The sequence below is a fragment of the Drosophila gunungcola genome, assembly GCF_025200985.1.
Source record: "Drosophila gunungcola strain Sukarami chromosome X unlocalized genomic scaffold, Dgunungcola_SK_2 000034F, whole genome shotgun sequence".
Taxonomy (NCBI): Eukaryota; Metazoa; Arthropoda; class Insecta; order Diptera; family Drosophilidae; genus Drosophila; species Drosophila gunungcola.
Window position 1 is genome coordinate 91,417 of NW_026453187.1, and position 23,145 is coordinate 114,561.

The following is a 23,145-nucleotide window of genomic DNA, read 5'->3' on the forward strand; positions in this document are numbered from 1 at the left end:
GTGCTCTTTACTTATTTAAAATATATATTAAAATAGCGTTAAATATTTTAAGGCCATCACTAAAGTTTAATTTTTTAAATTTCGTTCAATTTGGAAAAATAGCAGAGTATGATCACCAAACTAAAATATAGTTTCCTTTTTGAGATTACCAAAGCTAAAGTAAACTCCTTTCCATAAGATCGCAAGATCCAAGTGATTTTTCGAACGATAGATGATCTGGGGCTACTATTGATCATTATCCTGCCAAGATCTTCAGACTATCCTGAAAAAGAAAAGATTACAGAAGATCAGGTAGAATCCGATACGATCGCCGGATAATGATCGAGGCTAAAGATCAACTGGCACGAGTGCGATTTACATGTGAGCGCTTTGGTCAGGATTTGACTTTTGACCGATCAAAGGTGCTGAAACAAAAGGAAGAACACACGATCTTGCCGATCTGTTCGATCGGTAGAGCTGCCACTTCAGAAAATCAAAACTATCAATCATTGCGCAAATGCATTCCACTTCAGTCAAATATCCGCAGACACAATAGATCATCCAGTCCACAAAAGACGCAGGACTTCAACCCTATTCTGGGCATTTCACCAGCATTTCTCCTGGTTTTTCTCGCAGCATTTATCAAAAATGCCAATGCCACAATGGAACCTGGGGAAATGCGAAAATTTGAATAGAAAGTTGGGTTGCCAAAAATTCAGCGACACTCGGGAACAATACACGTGTTAATGATGCCAAAATAATGGAAACCAACTACTACCGATCCCGGCATTACAATGCAAAAAAAAGAAAGAGTAGAGATTCCAAACAAAGTGCAGCATGCAAAAAAGGTAATGGAAATTGTCAAAGGATATATGGAAAGTACACAGAGAAGCGCCGTTTGCTGGTCATGGTTGAAAAGGTTTTTGGTTTTTGGTTATTCGGTTTTCGGTTTCGGTTTTCGCTTTGGTTTCGGTTTTTGATTTTGATTTTGAATTCGGCGTCGGCATCGGGGATTTGGCAAATGGAAATGGAGAATTGCCACTGCTGATAATGATGGTTTTTGGCAAAAGGAAAATGCTGGCTGAAGCAAACAAAGGGAACGAGTTGAGGACAATAAAAATATAACTTACACCTGGCCACCGATTCTCCCACTCTCTCTCTCTCTATCTCTCTCTCTCTCCCACTCTCTTCCTTTCACTCGCACTCATCGATTGATGATCGTGACAAAATGAAGCGACTTTTGTGAACCGAGCGGAAGTTGCAATTCTCAGTCGGCGTTTAGCACGATCGTCAATGGCTGATGATGACCAATGCGTCGATACAGTGGCCACTCGGAACTAACAATTTCCGGAAATTAAGTTTGTCACTACCAAAAGGGCAAGATTTCGATAAATAAATAAAATTATTTTTATTAAGAAATCGAAGTGGGTTCCTTTAAATTCAAAATATTTTTGATAAATAACAGAACTTAAGACCCCAATATACACTGTAAAGTGCCATCCAAAACTTTAGTCACATCTCGAAAGACTTTGTTTGTGTGGCGTGTTTTGGGTGAAAAACCCGTGATCCTTTTGATCATTTAATCAGAGGAATATGTGAAATTGTTCGAACACCTTCGAGGGCCTGACTCTGCATGGCTAATAAGGTGGATCTGGGCATCTCGTGTGGATCTCTTTGGATCCGTCCGGCGCTAATGAATAGGGGCGTGCGTGAGTTGCACATGAAATTGGCGATCGCGACTTTTGCTAAGTTAATTAACACGGAAATCAAATTGCTGGCATGCCGCAGCGAAAAGAACACTCACAAATGCAGTTGATCGTTGGTTTTGTTGTTGTTGTTGTTTTTTTTTTTTTTTTGAGTTGAGTCGAGTTGAATTGAGTTGAGTTTTGAGTTTGAGTATTTATTTTGAGTGATTCTGGCCTCCTCTCTAATGGGAACAGTTTTCCTGGGGGATTTTTGAGTACCTGAGAGGAAGAGCTCTCGCTCAGACTACCTGTAGCTCACTCAATTTTCGTATGGCTACCTGCCTGCACAGGTAATCTCTCTCGCTCTCGCATTTCGCTCCAATTCTCTCTCCGGTTTCTCTGCCTGGTTTTTGAGCAACTCTCTAGCTTGAAGGGTACATAACGTGAGGGTTTAGGACGAAGGGACTCATTCTTGTGCAAGGTGTCAAACGATCAAGTTCAAGCCTTCTCCTCTCTTCACTTGATATATTTTTTTCTGTTGATCGCACTCGCCTGAGAAACGAAACCCCGAGATATTGTGTGTGCAAAAAAGAAAACCTAATAAGATAATTCATAACCATGTCATCGAGTGTGCTGACCACGACGAACCACGATCTATTTCCGACCACCATCAGCACGGCCACGAAGATCTTTCGCTATCAGCACATAATGCCAGCACCCAGTCCGTCGAATCCCGGCAATCAGAACCAGCCAAATTCAGCAAATCCATCTGCTGCAATGCCGATCAAGACGCGCAAGTATACGCCAAGGGGCATGGCACTGGCCAGATCCTCCTCCGAGTCGGTATCATCCCTATCGCCTGGCGGCTCCCTGTCGCCGGCTCCCTACAATGTGGACCAATCGCAGTCCGTGCAAAGACGCAATGCTCGGGAGCGCAATCGGGTGAAACAGGTGAACAACAGTTTCGCTAGATTGCGGCAGCACATCCCGCAGTCCATCATCTCCGACCTGACCAAGGGCGGTGGTCGAGGGCCCCACAAAAAGATCTCCAAGGTGGACACACTGCGCATTGCCGTCGAGTATATACGAAGGCTTCAGGACTTGGTGGACGATTTGAATGGGGGTAGCGGCAGCGGTGGCAGCAGCACTACCAGCAATGTGGTCAGCCAACTGCAGCTCTGTTTGGATGAGTCGAGCAGTCACAGTTCCAGCAGCAGCACCTGCAGTTCCTCGGGCCACAACACCGCTTACTATCAGAATGCCAATCCTCTCCAGCAGCAGCAGCAATTGCAGAGGCAACAGTTCAACCACCAACCTCTGACAGCCATCTCGTTGAACAGCAATTTGGTGGCCACATCCTTGCCAGGCGGAAATGGTAACAACGGCGCTGGTGGAGGTGGTAATCAGCAACAAACCTGCCACTCGCCCACTTCCTCCTTCAACTCCAGCATGTCCTTCGATTCGGGCACCTATGAGGCGGCGCCCCAGCAACTCTCCAATCATTTGGATCACCTCGATCATCTCGACAACGAAGGACATACGCATACGCATTCGCAGCTCCATCTGAAATTCGAGCCCTACGAACACTTTCAATTGGACGAGGAGGACTGCACGCCCGACGACGAGGAGATCCTGGATTACATCGATCTGTGGCAGGGGCAGTGAATCAATCGCAAGGATCCGATCCTGGCGCATTTCCCACCACGTCCTGTTCTCTTCTAGTCAATGTTGAGTTGAACCAAGTGCCTCAAATTGTAAATAACACACTCATGCAAAAAAAAAAAAAAAAGAAAAAACCCAACAACACACACACACCATTTTTTTTCCTATTATAAGCTAATTTTTTTTGTAAAAGTTAAGAACCAAGACACCAGTATCAAATATATATTTATAAAATAAATTTAGTCAAAAACGAAAGCAACACTTTTTTTTGCAAATACAATTAAATGTTAATTAGTTGTTGGGCGAAGAAATAAAGCGAAAATCATAAGAAGTATAAGAAGTATAATAATCATGTTCTCTGTTATTATTCTCAAAAGGGGAGCCCGCTTATAATCAAGTTGGTAACATATGCGGGTAGCACTTGCATTTTAACTGCATTTCGCATGGATCCAAAAGGTGGCATTACGTGGAACCTGGGGTATAATGTGCGGGCACAGATTGCTCGGCATGGGTTTCATATGATTCACTCGAAGGAATCGTAAAGCGTTAATACTAATCCCAAATAGTACCATACCAAGCCCTGATCAGTGTGCCTCTGGTTTCGAAGTCAGCCCTTTCCCTTTTCTTTAGGTAGCCCAGAGAAATTCAAATTGCCGCAGGTACGTTCAGCTACATTATGTATAGCATACAGTAGTACACCCCAATTGCCACGTGCTCTACAAGTTGAATATTACAAGCAAATTACAAGAAAAGTTGGGGGAGTAGCGTCGGCAAAATTTTATCGCAATTGACTAAGGGCAAACATTTCTGCTATTTATGCTAATTCAAATGAATTCTTAAGTCAGAAGCGGAAATGTGGATAGAGGCCTTGAAACACGGCACTCAAATGCGAAATAGCTGGAAATATGGTCAAGGACAAGTGCGGTAGTTCCCCGGAAAATAAATGTCCATTTAGCTTATCTAAATAAAAATAAAAAATTTATTTAAGAAAAATAGGAATTTGCACGCGACTAGTTGATAAGCATTTTATGTTTTTACCGGAGAGTAAAGGAAGTTATGCAAGTAGATAGATACAAGTAAACACATTTATTTAGGCAATACCTAAAAAAAAAGCAAACAGAATTTTAATCTCAAGAAGAGTATTTTGTTATATTCCGATCACCATGTCATGTATTATAATTTCCATTTTTCCACTTTTGAAAAGAGGAAGGCTCTTGGCATTTCTCCTACTTAACCTTTGTTTCGAGTGTTTTGCCTACAAATTGATGGCTTTATAATATAGTTCTCTGCACCACTTTTGGGCACTTTCTATTTCTGGAAAGTAGAAAAAAAAAAAGCAAAAGCCTTTCGACCCACACAATAAACAAAATCCTTCGCTCCCACGCACCAAGATGTCAGATCGTTGGAATAAAACCTCTTCTGGCCAGACAATAAATCACTTTGCATTAGAAAAACAAACGCCTGGGAGAATGCACCTATAGACTATATTTTGACACATTAAAGGGCATCGCGGACAAAGGATCGCATTGTCCTTGCGATCGCTGGATGCTCCAAAGGAAGTGAAAAGGGATCGGGCATCGGGGATCCTTTCTTTCAATGTCAACGCTGACACTTGACAACTCAATGCAATTGTTTCGGATCATGGAAATGGGTTCTTCTGGGATATTATACTTTGGATTTTGGGATACTGTAGGCAAGGCTTAACGCTCAGCGCCGGAAGAACTTTCACCTTTCCTCTGGCACCTTAAGAAAGATAAAAAAAAACAAGCATTTTTTCAGCTGCTTTCGATTTTAAATTTTTTTTTATTTTGGGCATGAATTAAAATTGTTGTTTTATAGATTTCTCGACGCGCCACGCCAGCAACATTGTGGCACATAAAACCAAAACAAAAAACAGCCGCCTGCATCAATCAGGCCCCAGATATTTGACCAAATTATAGGCTCGTCCAAGGTTTCGAGGACTCAGGACCGCAGATTGATGGCTCGAGTCCACATTTCCAGTCGCAGCTTAGCTCATAATTCAGCTCTTTAAGAAGTTGTTACTTGAAACATTTATTTTTACACCTTAGGCGCGATGCAAACGCCCCGATAGCCAACAAAAAAAATAAAGAGGAGAACAACCAACAAGGAAAGCCAAACTAAATAATACAACAAAGAATTTGGGAAAGGAAAAGACGAAGTTTCAAATACCCTTAAAATAAAATACATATACAATACATTTCTTTACATAAGTTTTGGTAGTCCAATATTCATTTAAAACAGTATGTTTATGTAGCGGTATACAAAAGTGTTGGAATTTTTGAACTATATGAAAATAATATACTAGTGCGGCAAAAAATTATCTAGCTTTGATTTTAATTAATAAAAAAATTTAGTGAAGCAGCCAGAAAAAATACCAAAGACGGTTCTCTTTTTATATATTTAAACTCTAAATAAACTGTCAGTCGGAAAAATTTATAAATGTATTTTACATTTGTATGTTTTGTAAAGATTTTGAACCACAATTTTATAAATGAATCGAATAAAATAATTTCCCAACGTCCTTGTATTATTGAGATACCCCAAAAGTTAGGACATCGAACAGAACAAGGCAATCAAAACAGCAAAACGTTGCAGGCGTCGTTCAGCGTTACCGATTTATTTGAATTTCAATAAGGCCCAAACATTTTGGGGTTCATTATCCTGTTATGTCGGCATTTTGGGCCTTTCATCTCGCGGCGCACGCAACGCATTTGAACTGGGGCGTTATTAATTAGCGTTATGAATTATTGATGCAAGACCCTCGGGTGAAAATCGCCCACACACTGCCCTTTCCCCCAACCAAAAAAATAAAAAAAAAACGAGAAATCTTATCCTAACTTAAGCCAAATCTAAATAGAAAGGCAAGGCATATTTTAGAAGTAGCCGGTTATTTAAACTGAAATTTTTTTTTAATAAATTAAATAGTATAGTATTGGTAAAAAAAAAGGTAAAACTATACATTTTTATCAAATGCATATTTTATAAACGATGCTTTGTATAAGAATAATAAAATACTGGTAACAAGAGATAGAAGTATACATATGTACCTATTTAACAAATGCATATTTTATAAATTATTTTATAGATATTGATCAAATCTTCTCAATACTTGGTACTTACTTCAATATTTTTATAGATGCTTCCTAGGCAAACTCTTTGAAACTATTTGGCAAGAGATGATGCAGCTCCCTGGCTGATATCTTTATTTTTCGGGGAGAGGATGCATAAATCGCAGCCAAACGTGCAACGTTCATCATCTGGGCAGCCAAAGGGGATAAAAATATGTTCCAATTAGCGAAGCCAAATGTGACAAGCCGGCCAGCCAGAAGAAATCAAGGCAGCAGTGCAGTTCCACGGGACTCGCGAGTCACGACGACTCCGCCAGGCAAAAGTTATTTGAGTTGTCATATTAGGTTGTGATAAATGTAGTTACATACCAAATGTGATAACTCTGTGTCTGCGTTTCGAATTCCCCGGGCTCTGGTTTAGGTAGGCGCCGCAGTTCCCTTTTTGCCTTTCCATGATGATGATCCGCGATCCGCGGGACTTCTTCCCCCTACTTTCCGATCATTCAAAACGGTTTTATGATGCCCGGGAAATTCCTAGAGCCTGCTTTCGCTAGTTTTTGCGTTTATGACCCGCGATCCGTGACCCTGACTTCCCTTTTTCCTTTTCTTCACTGACCTGTTCGCCGAACGGACCTAGAATTCCACCTGCCGGGTGGAAAAAAGGGTTTACGTGACCAAAAATTAAAAATGGGGCCTAATAGGCGAACGCGCGTCGCCTGGACAATTGGTAAGTCGCGGGAAATATCTTAACCCTTTTGCTTTTTTGCACCTTTCCTTAAAATGTAGCAGGCTTATCTGAAAGAGAAAATCCAGGATCAGAATAATAATTTTTACGACACGCCACTGGGTTATTTCTTCTTCCTGAGGTATTTCCAAAATTAGTTAATTTAGGTAGATAGGTTAATAACATATTATCACTATTTAATAGTTTAAAAAGATCCCAACAATCATTTAAAATTAATCAAATTTTACATACTTAAAGTTAAATAACTTTTAAATTATTATATATTAATATGTTCTTTAAACCTTTCTAGCAACTAAATAAATATGTTTTACAAATCCATTACCGCCATTTTGACAAAATTCATTCGGATTCTCTCAAGTAGCATAAAAACATCTTGTATCCGATAATCCAATAATAAGTTTAACCACCTTCTGAGCAGTTCCTCCCCAAAAACACCTCCGTCACCTAAATTTGTTTATTCAGTTCTTTTCAACGACCACCAGCGATGCATTGCCTCCCAATTAAGTTCTTGAGTTTGCTATTATCCCAAATATAGTCTAAAAGTAATCCCATTAGAGCGTGCTGCATAAACACACAACAATTTTGCCACTGGGCGTGTTCCAGTTCGCACTAGAGAAATAGTTTCCTTAGCGCAATTGCCAGCCACTTGAAAAAGGATTTTTTCGGGCTCACAAGTTCAGGGAGCCAAAATTCAAACTCAACCATGACAACGATGACAACCCAATCTCTGGCCATCTCACACGTGCCCTTCTGCCCTCAAATCTCACGACGAAAAAATGGAAATTTGCACACAGATCTCGCATTGAAATTCCGCAACACGTAGCGCGAAACGTCTGAGATGTTTTTTGATGGATTATATGGATTTTGCCCATAAACACCAAACAATTAGTTCGCTTGACGATGCACAGAACAAAAATAATAAACTATATCAAATATTTACGTGGGCATCTAATTTTTATTTACATGAACGTTGAATTAAAAACTATTGAAATTAAAATATATTGAGTAACAAAACATATATTTATTAAGGAAATTAAATATATCAGGTTTTGGTATATCAATTTTTTCTGATTAGAAATTAGCAAACATTTGACTGGAAATCCAGAACTAACAAAAAGATACATTAACATACATACATAAATTAACACTAACTAACATTAAAAGATATATTTAGCTTGAACTCTTGTTTAAAGTTTTCTGCGTGTGTGGAAAAGCGGCAAATAGTTTTGAAGTCCTCCGGCTCTCGGGTCCATCAATCTCTGCGGTGGCGTTGCTCGAGATTCTCGACTTTTGTCAAACACATCGCTTGATTTTGCACTGCTGCCCGTTTTATTTGCATAAAATGCGAAAAAGCACAAAGCCGAACAGAGACGCATCTGCAGAGGAGTTTTTTAGTTGCCCAAAGGGGCCAAAATGGGCGGACAGAGCTGAACTGATCGATCGATGGTTTTGTGGCCTTTTTGCGTTGTTTTTGTTTATATATATATTTTTTTTTTTTTTTTTTTTTGGTGGGGCCGGGTCAGCTGGCCATAAATCATGATCTGTAATTACCCGTTGGCGCAGGATGCTGCGGAATCTCCACATAAGCCACGCGTACAAAGAAGTCCCGAAACCGAAACGCGAACCCAAAATCAAATCCAAAACCAAAGCCCAAAAGTTCAAGAGTTTATCGGGGAGTTGAAAAGAAAGGATTGCGCCATGACCAAACACAAAAAAAATGTAAAAAAAGACCACTTGATATGCATATTTGTTGTGATAGATAGCCATGCAAAAGGATCCTTTGATGTCATCATCGAGGTGATCCTTTCGCTCCTCAAATATTTAGATGCATAGATACACATGTTAGCCGAGCAGAGATGGCACTGGATAAACAAATGTGCGCCAGTTCCCCGAAAAAACAAAAACCCCTTCTCAAATCCATCTCCGCTTCTTGTGTTGTTCTTACAGGCAATCATCGCCAAGCGACCGCAGCGTTTAAAAAAAAAACCTCAATATTGAATCATTTGCACAAATGAAATGCAGGCGCTTGCGCTGAGAAACTCTCAGGATTCTGTGCAAGATCGGTGGCTCTTTTTCAGGCATATACCCTGTTCAGGGGTTTGTTTGCTATGGAATTGAGTTTTTTAGGATTTTAACTTATCATAATGTTATACCTTTTGGATTGCGTTTTTAATGGTTTCTGTCAGTTTTATACTTTAATTTGCATTTTTAAAACTTACTAAAAATATTAAACCTATTTAACTTCTGAAGTCTACTAAAAGTTAAGTACTTCTTTAAATCCACCAAAATATTTAATTTTTATTTTTTCTCCTTTTGTAATAGCTTTTTTAATAGAAATTTAATTAATTGGCTATTTATTTAAACGGTTATCTTTTAAACATACTGAGATTAGAAATCAAATAAAAATTTCTCAATCAATGAAATTATTATTCATTTAAATATTTTACACCTTCAACATTTGTTTAATATATTCAAAAAATTAAATAACTGAAATAGGAATTTAGATAATTAATTTGAATTTGAACATGAAAAATATTAACAAATATTACAATTTTCTAGATATTTTGAATTTATTACTTTGCAACATTTTTTTCCCATAACTTCTTATTAAAGATGCTTAAAATTTAAATAAAATTTAAAAGCATTTATTTTGTATTTTAGAGTATTCCGCTCTCGCTTTTCGAAAACATCTCACTTCCTTTCCTGTTTTTATGCAGTTGATGTCGCTGTCTTGCCTACTTCCCGTTCCAAGGGCCCCCAAAAAGCAAAACAAGAGACGGAAAAAAGCCCACAAAACTGGCAGGTTTTGTCAATTATCAGGTGCAGCCTCAGTCTTCCAGTCTTCCGAGGCTTCAGTCTTCAGTCTTCTGAAGACGACGACGAAGACGCAGACTCGCGTGTCTGCCCTCCATCCACTTCCACTCTTTATGTGGAGATCCAGTCCTCGCTTTTTCGCTGCCCGAAAGCGTGCGAAATTTTCATTCATAAATGCCCATTGAAGTTGGGGTTTTTATTTTGAAGTAAAGGGGAAACACGAAGTGCAGGCGGCAGTGCAGGAAAAGTAAGGAGAATCCAATGAGCATCGAATGAGGCATGAGCAGGCAGTAGTTTCGACCTCGAGCACATCTCCCACTGGGCGAAACAGATTTTCGCTCAACTGTAGTGAAATTAATTTCACATTTGTGTCAATATTTGGACTAGCCATGAAATCCATGGTCAGCAATTTAGTTCTGGTCGCAAGGTCAACTGCGATTTGAAAACAAACATCTGTGATCTGTGAGCTGCACTTACTTGTTGGCCAGCTGTCCAGTTTTCAAGATTCGTTTTGCACAGTAGCCAACCAACCGATTTTTAGCTACTGTCCTACTGTATCCTCTAGTTTCAGTAGTTTGTGTTTGTTTCATGGCCGTGGCAAATTTTACTTGGCAAAAACAATGAGTTCTTTGGCATGTGCCCGTGGCTCAAATTTCCCCAGATTTTTATTTGCAAGCGATCCGATCCTTTTATTTCTGGCTAATGGCCATGATCAAAAGGTAATTGAAATCGCATGAAATTCGCTCACTGGCCGGCCACCCAAAAACGTAATTGCACCATAATTTTGATCCCATTTTAATGACTTTATTTAACCAAGAAGAGTCAGCTGCAGCCAGGCGAAGATTCATCCACATCCACAAGATTCAACAGATTCAGGCAACAATTGATATCCCCCTCTGATTGCAAATTGCATTTTAATCAGCTAGATTGTGTATAATTAAAATGTGTTTAGCGCATTTCCTGTGGGGTCCCCCACTTAGTTTGGTTTTATTTTCTTTTTGTTTTAGCCCTTTCATTTATAAAACTAGCCCTTGGTCGCTTGGCTGAAATGAAGTTATCAACACTTTGCCACAAATTTTCTGCCTTCTCTTATTATTTTGGTTGGGGGTTCGGGCTTCGGATCGGCTAATTGGCCTGGGATCGCATGACAGCCACGCGTGTCCACAGAAAGGAGACCGGGGATGGCATTTAAATAGCCGGCGAGCACGCAAATAGCTTGAGTCCACGGATCAGGAATCGATGGCTGTGGGCAGCCCAAAGATTTCGAGGAGAAAGCATCCTCTTTAGGACTGAAACCAATTAAGGCAGAAGAAAAGAAAAAGTTTTGCGCTTCCGATGCCGGATTTTGCAGAATTTTCATGCTTGCCAAAAGAAAAAAGAATAGGAACTAAATGAGAAATCTCTCACAAACAATTGTAATTTTAAATATAATTCTAGCTTATAAAATTAAATGGTATTTTTTTTAAATTTAATTTATATTTACGTTATTCAAAGCATTAAAATATAATTTGAAATAAATATTTGCAGATATTTTTAAATTCCATTCGTCGTAATTTATTTGTAAATTATAATATTTTCTTGTAAAGTAGTTATAAATTAAATACCATTTGCAGACGTTAATATGTTCCTCATATACATTTCAAACCTATTAAGATTTGGTCTTGTCCACCAAATGCATCGCTTAATTATAAATTCCACCTTATCTGCACTATCCTACCCGCCACAACTCATTTTAGAGTGAGCCTGGATCTTTGGCTATTATGAACGTCGATCATTAGGCCGCATAAATGGCAATTAAAGACAGCGACACGTTCCAGCACTTTGGGTTCCAAAGAGACGGGCAAAAAAACAAAACAAAACAATATCCTTCGTCGTGCGGGGGGAATATTATACCCTCTAGAGAGATTCTAGGGTACCGATATACGTGGACGGTGGTGTAAATTTCCACAAACTGCGATGACCAAACACAAAACACAGGGGCCCGTGGAGAAATATGAAATTATTAAGCCTACAACACAAGAGGACTTCTCTTATCCTTGGCTCGTCCTTTTTTCTTCGCCTCCCCCATCTCCCGATGCCTTTGAGTAGATAAAGCAAATGGAGAAATAATAAAAAAAAGTAACAAATACCAAGGGCTATTAACGACCGCAGGATCGACATACAAAAAAAAAATGCCGCGTCATGGGGGAGATATCTATATAATTTAGGGAAAAAAAAAGAGAGATGTTAGTGCCGTTCCAGCGTTAAATAAGTCATAAATTTCATTGACTTTATCCTGGAAGTCTATCAATTTTTCATATTTAACGCCATTGTCCTCTAATAATCCTTTTGGGGCTGCCGTCGAATCAAAGTCACCCACACACTCGGAAAATCATGCGGGATCCTCTCGGGTTTTTCGGGGGAATCGAGTCGCATAAATCGTCGACTTGAAGATACTTATCGTTGGAGTAGTAGTGCTTAAATATTTCAAGGCTGTGTGGTCTGTTCCGAACTTTTTATTGGGGGGGGATAAGTACAAGTAATTGTGGAGTACGGTCAGAAATTCTGGTTCACAAGGGTTCCAATCGGCTTAGTTACATAATCAGTCTCAGGATCTTCCTCACTTTCAATGATATGGGTCTGCTTACTTGTTAACTATATAAGGTTAAGTAGACCAATTGAAATTAAGCCCCGTAAAAAGTTCTTACCTAGAAAAAAAAAATTATACCTATAATGTCACAGAATTTCTGTGTCATGTTTTTTATTTTTTAAAGTTGTTGCAGGTATTTAGATAATTAAAATAAAAATATTTTTACGGTAGGCTCTACCAAAGTCAAAATCCCTTCTCATAGAGAAATAGTTGACTGGATTGGATGCCACTCTCTCGAACCATTTTCCTTTTCTTTTCGTTTACCCTGGAGGACAGTCAAGGGGTAATATGGTTCAACACCAATTTAAACACTTCATGCATCTTGTTAGCTGCAGCAAAACGATTCACCATTCCCCCGATCCAAAATCCCCACCACCACGTCCATTCGAATCCCAGTGGAAGTGTAATATGATATGCAGCGTTTTCCTCTGCCTGTATAGTCCGAATCCGAATCCGAATCTTGGCGATATATCCCCTCGGGGGCCGGCGAAAGGAAGTGATCCGCTTCTCCAAAAGGTAGTGTTGTGTGTTCTCCCCCACTTTTTCGCCCCAAAACAAAAGACTGCTGCTAAACGTATTGATTTCGATACAAAAGAAACAAAAAGAGAATCGATACAGATACGGATACTATACTATCCTATATACTGACTTCGGTTAATGGCCCATGGCCTGACCCGCTTTGTCTTATAATTGGATTTAGATTAATTGCATCTTGACCGGCAAGAATCGAACGAAAAAGAAAAAAACTGCACATGAAAAATTACATCAGGAAGGAGAGATGCAAAGAGATACCACAAAAAATAACCAAACAAAACAATCATAATTTCTGTTTCCAAGGAAATCGAAATTGTAACAGGAGAGAGCGCCAGGCATTAGAAACAATCATATCAAGGATCGCAGCGATCTCGTATCTTGTATCTCGTGGATTTCTGCGAATTGTCGGCGTGTGCTACTTGTCTTGGGTGTATTTGTTTTAAAGGATTTCTTCTTTTGTTAACCTCCCCTCCTGCTGCGATCTTAGCCATCAATATTTACGAACCGCAAACTCATTCGATATTTTGGATTTTCAGTTTGTTTTGGGTGCCGCCGCGCGTTTGCATAAATTTTACCGATCAACGGGGGCCGGGACTCTTAATCATTAATTAGCGTTAGATCAATCTACTTCTTGCCATCTCTCTGGGGCGCAGCAAGAAGGGAACACAAATTCCCCGTTTGTTTTTGTTTTTTCCTGAAACTGGAGACAACATCTCGCTTGTTGACGGCAGTCATGTTACTTTTAATGATAATTGCCGCCTCACAACTCATTTTTCACATTGATAAATGCGATTCGCACGACCGAGTCGCGTTGGCATCGATGTTGCCACTTCTGGGACCTCTTTTTTTTTTTGCATTTTTCCGCGACGGGTTCCTGGGCTTTTGAGGATCTCGAGAGCCATCTGAGATTTGCATGTGTGTCTGTTACACGAGGCCACCAAACTTTCAACACATTGAACTTGAAGTTTACTTTAGGCAGGTGGCAAAAAGTTTGATTTAAGATAGGTTTGAATATAATTCTATTATTCAGAAAGAGGGAACGACTTGTACTTTATAAAATATTATTCTCTTATAGTTACTTTTTTTTGTAAATTAAGATTATATTTTCAGCATAGCATTAGCTCATTTTAAAAAGTTGTATATATAAAAAATATATATTTTATAACCTTTTAATTAAGTGTATTATTTGTTGAACGATAAATAATGGGTAGTTTTTCTAGACGTATTTGCTTAACATAATTTTATATAACAGTCTATATAATCAATTCCACAAAAAAAATCTTAAACAAAAAAAACAGCGACACTTTTTGACACCCAAGTCAGCAGCGGGTTAACAACCAAGGGGGCATCAAAAAGCCAGCAGAACAACAAAAGCCATCACAATTTGTCTTGGTGGTTCGACAAAAAAAAAAACAAAAAAACACCCCAAAGGGCTACCACCAAGGTTGCTGCTCCCTACCTTCTTTTTTGCACTTTTTCTGTGCCATAAACCATTTAAACATTTTTAACTTGTTAGCAATTAATTAAATAGATCGGCCGCTGGCCAAGCAGCTTCGACTGTCATTTTTCTTGGGCGCTCTTGTCGCCCCATCTCTTTCGCTCGCCGGTTGTCCCGTCTCTTTTGCACCTTTTAGCCGCCCGTTAATTACGGCGACAGCATTCAATTTTTATGGATGACACACGCCCCATTTGCATGCCCTTCTTGAGTGTTTTTTTCTCTTTTACCCTTTTTAGCCCCTGAAGTAAGAAGTCTGGCAACGCTGCGGCACGCTTCAAAAACAGAAAGACCGCCAAAGGTTCAGTATACCCGCAGGCAGCCCGTCTCTTTCGCACCGTTTGGAAATTTATTTCGCTGTTTTTGCAATTTAAGGTAATTATTATGTACCTTTGGGGTAATTTTAACACCTCGACACCATCGACAAATATCATCTGAAGAGAAGGGGTCTTTACGTGCACGCGTATATGTATATATATTTATATATACATACATACATACATACATATATAGTAGCGGCTATCAAGCCACCGAAATCTCAACACCGACAAACGTTTCTTAGAAGCGCAGAGCTTTCAACACCTTCGATGCGTGCCCAACCGAAGGAGCACATCCTATCCTCCACATCCCCACCATCCTGAGCACCTTAACCCTGTTGTCCATCCACAGGCCCTTCGGGACCCCCTGAACCCCCTTAACCCACCAAGTACGCACTCTTGGCCAGTTATTTTTCACACCTCGACAACATTTTTTCGCACTTGGTGCGGCATATTCGGTTACCACAACAATCAAGCATTGCCGCCACCGCCACGATTCCAAAATACACTGGAAAAAACCTAAAAAGCAGATTATACCAGGTATAATTGATATCTATAGTAACACTTATTTTTGATTAAATCTTGTTGCACTAGGATAAAAAAAAACAACCATATTAATTCACCATGCAATGAATTGCTCTTTGAAGCCTACGAATTTCTGGTTTTTATACAAAGTTAGGGTTGGGAAAGAATCGATACAATCGGAAAGTTTCTATTATAAAATCGAAAAGTAAGAATTATTTCACCTGAAATTATCTTAATATATCGTTCTATTAATAAAGTGTGTATGTATAATAACCCATTAGGAATGGGAAATTTAACTAGCGATAGTATCGATCGTTCGATTGCTGCTATTAACACCAACACCAGTGTACAACGTTAGAATTTTAAGATTTTGTGTTTGATTTGAGCCCCGCTTTTTTTTTTTCACAGTGTACGTCTCCCGCTCCATCTTCCATCTGGGAAGGTCCGATTCCGACTGCCGTTTTTAATAACCGAAGCTTCTGCCGCTTTTGCTGCTGATTTAGCTGGCTGTTATCTCACTCAGTTCATCGGGATGCGCGGTTCGACTTTGACTTTGGCTACGGTTTTGGTTAAGGTTTTGGTTTTCTCGACTTTTAGCCTTTGGGGCCGCGGAGGATCGAGAAGTCGTATCCTGTGTGCCTGTCAGCACATTTGGCGTCGCAATTATCGCAAGTAGCGTGCGTGTAAATTACCGTTATTAGGTGCGATCGTGCGAAAGGCACTTCGGTCAAAAAGCATCTCGCGGATTCATCTTTTACTTTAACTGCATCGCCAGCGGTTTCACTTCGCTTTCATTTCAGCCACGCTGATCGAGACGAAAATGAAGTCTCTTAAGAAAATTAACCTCACAAGCAAAAGTGACAATTTCCGCTTTTCGATCGCGTCCTGGAGATATGGCCAAAAAGGAACACCCATAAAAAGGCAAATTAATGTGATGACAATAGATTGAGATCTGGGTTTCGAATCTGACAGATTTCACGCTTACGATATCGCCGGTAAAACCCACCGCCGATCCAGTCCATCACGTTTTACACTTGTCCAGGGCGTACGTGATTGGACTTGGTATTACTTATAATCCCTTTCCGATTTCCCGGAGTTCAGAGGTCACGCGTTTCTTTTCGTTCGGTAGCTGGTGTTTTGAATTCCAATTAGTGTTAATGAACAGCGAGCACATAAAATATATAATTAATTGTGCCAACAGTCGATAAGATTTTCGGTTTTTAAGGATGCTTCCGTTGGCAGACTTCTTCTGGGAATGTGAAGGATTTTATAAATCAATGGGGTTACGGAAAAGACCTTGACTACATCTACTGTACATATCGACTATTTTCAGGTGGTAACAAAATGGTTTTTATGAAATGAACCGATAATACAAAGGTATTTATAAAAAAATGTATCTCGCAAATTCAATCGCCTTACAATAATTGTGATAAAAGAAATAAGCAATACAGATCCCATTCTTGGAACATCGCTCCACCTTTTTCTCCCCTATATCCTTATACCAATAAGATGTTCGCAAATCTTCTTACCAGAATCCTGTAACGAAACACTACGAGCAACAGATGTCGCTGCAGTGCAACCAATTGGAAGATTAAAACTGTATAGATGTCGCCACTTTGTACATCATTCGATTAGCACTTGACAACCCTGGCCAGCTGTTGTTCCTTTTCGATCCTTTGCAACCCCCAAATAGGCACCAAAAGGATCAACACTTTCCTCATCTCATGCGGTTTAATTAATCACCGAGCGTTTTGGAGTATGGAATCCGCGGCTAATTAAATTGCTACCAAAACATTTTTACCTTTTGATTTTTTTGGGGGGGTGTGTTTGGAGCAAATTAAAGAATGGTTTTTGGAAAAGGGTTTCCAAAATAGGGGAGGCGTACAGGTGATGACGCAAACGATTTTCATTCAGGATATTAGAAATGCATTAGAGAATGGATTTTTTCGGTGGCAGCTTTTAAAATCCAATTAAAATGTAAACGGTTGAGTTTTAGTTTTCGATTTTGATTTTCAACTACCTTTTTTTTGGAATCTGTGGAATCCTCCTCCTATTTTCTGATCTCTTTCTGGGCAGCTGTTTTCGGCGGACTCCTTTGGGTTAATCAAGGTTTTATGCTTTTATGAGCGCAATCTCGTTACCCGATTTTCCCCTTCCCTAACGGTATTGCCTGCCCAGGGCAACAAAGTAGCAACTCGCAACTTCAGAACTTTGCCTCAGTTTCTGTTTCGTTTACAGAAATTTTTACACATTTATGAATGCTTTATTGCACGGGGATGTTGAGGGAGGAAATGGCAGAAACTTCACTTGTTATGGCTGGAATAAAAAAGCTGAGTCACAAGTCACAAGCAAGTCGGTTAATGGGCAGCAACACTTGCACTCTGAACAAAATTGTTAATTTTATTTACATTAATGAATTTTTATTGCTTTGATTGAACATTGTAGAGTTGAATAGAGCAGAAACAAAAATGTTGTATACTGATTTCAAAGAAATTTAATTTTCATTAAGTTTGTTTGTTTTTTTAATTAACTTTTTTTTTAGTGAGACTAAAAACTAGTTTATAGGATGACATTATTGCGCTTTGTATTTAATTTATTTATTTTAATTTTTAATTTGAAAATTTACCTTATGATATAATATATGATATGATATTTATATTTTTTTTACCAAGTGTAGCGCCGAAACGCAGATCGCTTGCCTGGGTTTTCTTAAAACCAAGTAGAAGTTTCAACTTCGATTCCGCAAACTGCTGCTGATATCCAATGAATTCGTGATCGTTTTGTTTTTAGTATTTAATTCTCGGCCCCTCCATATTTTTGCGCCCTTGGTATTCATGATATGGCACACACTTGTAGGATTTGTCTGTCGCTGCAGCCGCCGCCTTGCGATATTATTATTGTTCTGGAGCTTATGTTAATATATATCGGACTGATCGGCAGCACGTGTCAAATGCGGCGAGGCCAGAAAAGAGATTAAACAGAGTACAGCATAGCAGAGACCCCGGGAAAAAGTTCAAGGACTGGGGAGGGAAAAAAAATTGGATACGCAGTTGTTGGAGACAGTGAAAGTGCTACGTTATCGCCTTTTCATTTCTTTTTCGCCCCCCGCCTTTTCGTTTTCGTCTTCTTTCACATGATGGATCACATTTTATATCAAGTTCTCCCTGCGCCCCCCTCCTCCTCTTACTCTCTTTTATTTTTCGCTTTCAATGCAAACGACATTCGACAAAAGTGGAAGTGCATTCACAGTCTTATTTCTTTTTCTTTTGGCCATGACAAGGATCTTGCAGATCCGAGATTTAAGTCTCGATTTTCTTAAAAAGAAAAAATATATTTTCTAGACAAAGGACACAACTAGGTGTGTGCGTGTGTGGGAGAGGGAGAGCGAGAGGGAAAGGGATAGGTAGGTAGACAGGGACAGTAGGAGTTAGGCACCCACCACAAAAATAAAAACGAACCCCTAGAAAAAAAGAGAGAGAGGGGAAAATTATTACGATCCCTGGGCACTGGTACTGCGACAACGATCACTTGTGCAAAGGACTCGGCTCGGGTTTTTTCGAGGGCAGGTAGGTAGGTAGCCAGGATTCAACCCCTGTTGCTCCTCTGCCGAAGTCGCTGCCGCTGCCGACGGCGCACTTCGCCTCCGCGACTCTGCCTCTGCGAGTATTTAAGGCCCTAAGCCAGGACCAGGAATTATCATTGCGGAATCTGATTCCACACAGTCAACATCATCTCTGCAAACAGCAAAGCCAGACAACTCTCGCAAGGATTACCATGACGAGCATCTGCAGCAGCAACTTCCAGCAGCAGCACTATCAGCTGACCAACGGCAACATGATGTTGCTGCAACACCACCATCATCACAATCAACAGCAGCAACACCAGCAGCTGATTGCCCCCAAAATGCCATTGGGCACCAGCCAACTGCAGAATATGCAGCAGGGTGGCCAGCAGCAATCGAATGTGGGACCCATGATGTCGTCGTCGCAGAAAAAGAAGTTCAACTACAACAATATGCCATACGGCGAGCAATTGCCTTCGGTGGCGAGGCGAAATGCCCGTGAGCGCAACCGTGTCAAGCAGGTGAACAATGGATTTGTGAATCTCCGCCAGCACTTGCCACAGACCGTCATCAATTCGCTGTCGAATGGTGGACGTGGTGCCAGCAAAAAGCTATCCAAGGTGGACACTCTGCGCATCGCGGTCGAGTACATTCGAGGACTGCAGGACATGCTGGACGATGGCACCGGCACGTCTCGTCCCATTTACAATTCGGCCGATGAGAGCAGCAACGATGGCAGCAGCTACAACGACTACAACGATAGTTTGGACAGTCCGCAGCAGTTCCTGCTGGGCGCCACCCAGTTGAACTCGGTCCAAGCGCATTCGTATCACTCCGCCTCGCCCACGCCTTCGTATTCCGGTTCCGAGATCTCCGGAGGCTATGTCAAACAGGAGCTGCCCGAGCAGGACCTCAAATTCGAGTCCTTCGATAGCTTCAGCGACGAGCAGCCCGACGACGAGGAGCTCCTCGACTACATTTCATCGTGGCAGGAGCAGTGAGTGGATCTCACCAGAACCAAAACCCCCACAAAAACACAAAAAACCAAAAAAGAAAAAAAAAACTTGTACAAATTGTAAATATCTCAAATTGTTGCCTTAGTGAGTGGAAAGACCAACAAAAACCAAGTCCCAGATTCTACAAACCCATTTTTTTTTGAACTAGTTTAAGACCATGGAAGACAATGATATAAAACACATATTTTTTTCATAGTTCTAAGTTTTGTTATAAGCATGGAAGACACTAAACTAACTAGTTTTAAGGCTAAAAATAAAAAAATACAAACAATATGAAAACATAAATAGAAAACCAAATCTTTTTATTGAAAAACTTTTACAATTACAGCTTCAACCATATGATCAGCTGAGATCACTTTCTCTTATTACAGTTATTACAGCTCAAAATGTTGGGATATTTCAATGGTTCACATGAAAGGTTCTTCTACTATTAAAACCAAATAAACTTCGTTATTAAATAGTTAGCATTGATTTGAAATGAACATTTCTTTGCAGTTCAAACTAAACATTTGAAAGATTTCTACAAAGCGTGCGAAAAACTATTCCTGAAAAAAAATTAAAACAATCTTTAATGCAATTTTTTTTGTGAAATTAAACAAAAAAAAGGAACGATCATGTAGATTACTACCAAACCAAAGTCGGCTTCTTAGATTAGTATTTGCAAGGACTCCTGGTAATTATTTAAGGGTATTTTTGTTTGAATTTAAAAATTTAAAATTATTTACCAACAATTACAGGGATCTTTAGCGACTTAGCACAAGTGTCTAGTATTTTCCTTATTTTAATTAGTTATGTTGTAAATTTTAGAGCCTGGACATGACTCACTATTGGGCAGGAGCATAGAAACCATGACAACAATCCACAAGGAATTCAACACCCGACCGGAAACAACAGCGAAAATTTTCGTGTTTCGTTCCCTAACGAGTTTCAATTTGGCCGGGCTTTGTTAATGGCGCGTAAATTGCCCGGAAATAGGCAGTCACGCCTGAGAGGATGAAGTGGTCCTAGTCCAAGGATCCAGGACTCGTAGTAGGATCGATCCACGTGGCTGGCGCACCCCGCGATACAGCTTTTTATCAAGCTGGACGCAGTAGAGTCGTCGCCGAGCCGTGAAATGCACTTCCGCTAACCCCCGAGTTACAAAAAATATTAAACCCACCCCAAGGAGGTGAAGGTGAAACTTTCGGGCGTGTGCCACAAAACAAGATGATCAAATATGCAGGAATGTCATCTAGGCAAGAAGTGCCACGCCCACCGACCCGCAGCACATTATGCAAATTGCCAATTGCGCGCTGGACACGTGCAACTAGGGTAGGGAAATTAAACGCCACGGATCGAGGATGTGATAAACAGAGAGAGCGAGAGTTGGGCTGCCTGTCTGTCTTAGAGACAGGAAGCATATCGTCTTGCCGAAAATTCCAATATTTTTCCTCAAAAAAAAAAAAAAATAAATAAATAAAAAGAAGGAAGAGGAAGGAGGCGAAGGATCTGTAGGTAGTGGACGAGGACAATGCGAAATGTGATTGTATGTCAGCTTAAGGATAAAACCAGGAAACGAGACGAAGACGAAGGAGAGTGAAACTCTCGCGTGGGCCATTGTTACCGGATATCAAAAGAAGCTTAGCATATCCAGAGATCCGGGATTGCGAAATAGGTGTCAAAATACTGGGCTAAGCCAATGTCCTTTAATAGGCTGTATGTCCAGACTTTTATGCAATCTTAGCTCACTACTATTCGGTGCTCGCAAAAAAGGATCCATTTTCGCTAGCTGATCCCCTCTCTTTGAGTTTCAATCTCAAATGACAGAGATCACTGAACTGAACTGAACCGAACAGAGCACTGCTGCAATAAATTCACTTTCGGGGCCTCAGGAAGTAACTTCTTTTAGTGTCCTTGTCGCAGGAAGTGCGTATTTGTTTTGCATCTTCGGCCAGACACAAAAGTCCTCGGCCTCCGGTCGTTTATTTATTTTTGTAGATGCGCCCTTCGGAAATACGAGCCAAATGTTATTCTATCATGTCGCAATTCAAAGGAAACCTAAACCTAAAACGCAGGAACCAAGGACTCGAAGGACACTTGTAATTCTACTTGTACTTGTACTTGTACTTGTTCATGTTCTTGTATAAATTGTAGTTTGAGTTATGTGACTTTATGACGGCGTCGCCGTCGCGATCGCTTCGCTGGCCAAGATTTATGACCCATGTGTCAAAATACGATCCCTGGAGTTCCCTTTCCCCTTTTCCAATTTGGTTTTTGGGAAGTGCTCTACTCGGTGGACCATCCATTGATCAAGTCCTCTTGTCAAATTTCGCACTTAACCAGGCGTCAAGTGGCAGGCGGTAGTGGTAGCCTCTATGATTCTGGACACTGACTTTCCTTCCTGGTAGCTCGTTAATGAGGCGACATCGAGTGCTACCAGCCCACAGGATCCAATATCTGTCTGACCCACCAGTTGAGTTGTTGCCCAAGCGATTCAGACGAAGTGGCCAAGTGTTTGGATACCAGGAAGGTAGTAGGAATCGAATGCTGCTGCCAAAACATTTACTGCTTAAACTAACAAGGAAGCAAGTCAATTGAGGAAGCAAGTCATCAACAAATTAATAGAGATCTTAAGTGCTTAACCAAAATAATTGTCCTTAAAACTCCATACTTGAAAATTACAGATTTTGCTAAATGCGCCTAAGTTTGCATTTAATATGCAACTAAAAATTACATTTTTAGGTCCTGAACAAAATAATGTATTATAACAAAAACCATGGAGATTATTTATCCATACAAAAAAAAAAAAATGAACAGCGTTTAAAAACATATTCAAAGTTTTATATTCTGAAATAACAACATTAGATCCCAGATGATATGATCTCTTTAGAGAAGTGCCTTAGCTAAGCAATTTGGGAACTTATTTTTTAAGGAATGCACAACCTAATCTCACCAATATCGGGTTCTAGCAGTGCAAAACGTCTTTTTCCCTGTAAGCAAACATCTCATTTGGCCTGTCAGCTCCACATGCAGTCCAGTGATTAGCTAACAGCATGATATGATACCCGCGTGGATCACTAGAAATCTGCTATCTACCGTGTTGCACCCTCGCAA

At 40.1% G+C, this 23,145-nt stretch overlaps 2 protein-coding genes across 2 annotated transcripts; both read left to right on the top strand.

Moving 5' to 3' along the window:
* The first annotated feature begins 2,152 nt into the window (after positions 1-2,152).
* Positions 2,153-3,654, top strand: LOC128260589 (achaete-scute complex protein T4). The gene has a single exon (XM_052993730.1). The coding sequence runs from the start codon at positions 2,283-2,285 to the stop codon at positions 3,327-3,329; it is 1,047 nt and encodes a 348-aa protein (XP_052849690.1). The 5' UTR covers positions 2,153-2,282; the 3' UTR covers positions 3,330-3,654.
* A 15,533-nt stretch (positions 3,655-19,187) lies between these two features.
* LOC128260590 (achaete-scute complex protein T3) lies at positions 19,188-20,326 on the top strand. The gene has a single exon (XM_052993731.1). It carries the CDS (start codon positions 19,249-19,251, stop codon positions 20,035-20,037), a length of 789 nt encoding a protein of 262 aa, XP_052849691.1. The 5' UTR covers positions 19,188-19,248; the 3' UTR covers positions 20,038-20,326.
* The last annotated feature ends 2,819 nt before the right edge of the window (positions 20,327-23,145 follow it).

Excerpts from the sequence above, each read along its gene's own strand:
- LOC128260589 (XM_052993730.1), top strand. The coding sequence starts at position 2,283 with ATGTCATCGAGTGTGCTGACCACGACGAACCACGATCTATTTCCGACC.
- LOC128260590 (XM_052993731.1), top strand. The coding sequence starts at position 19,249 with ATGACGAGCATCTGCAGCAGCAACTTCCAGCAGCAGCACTATCAGCTG.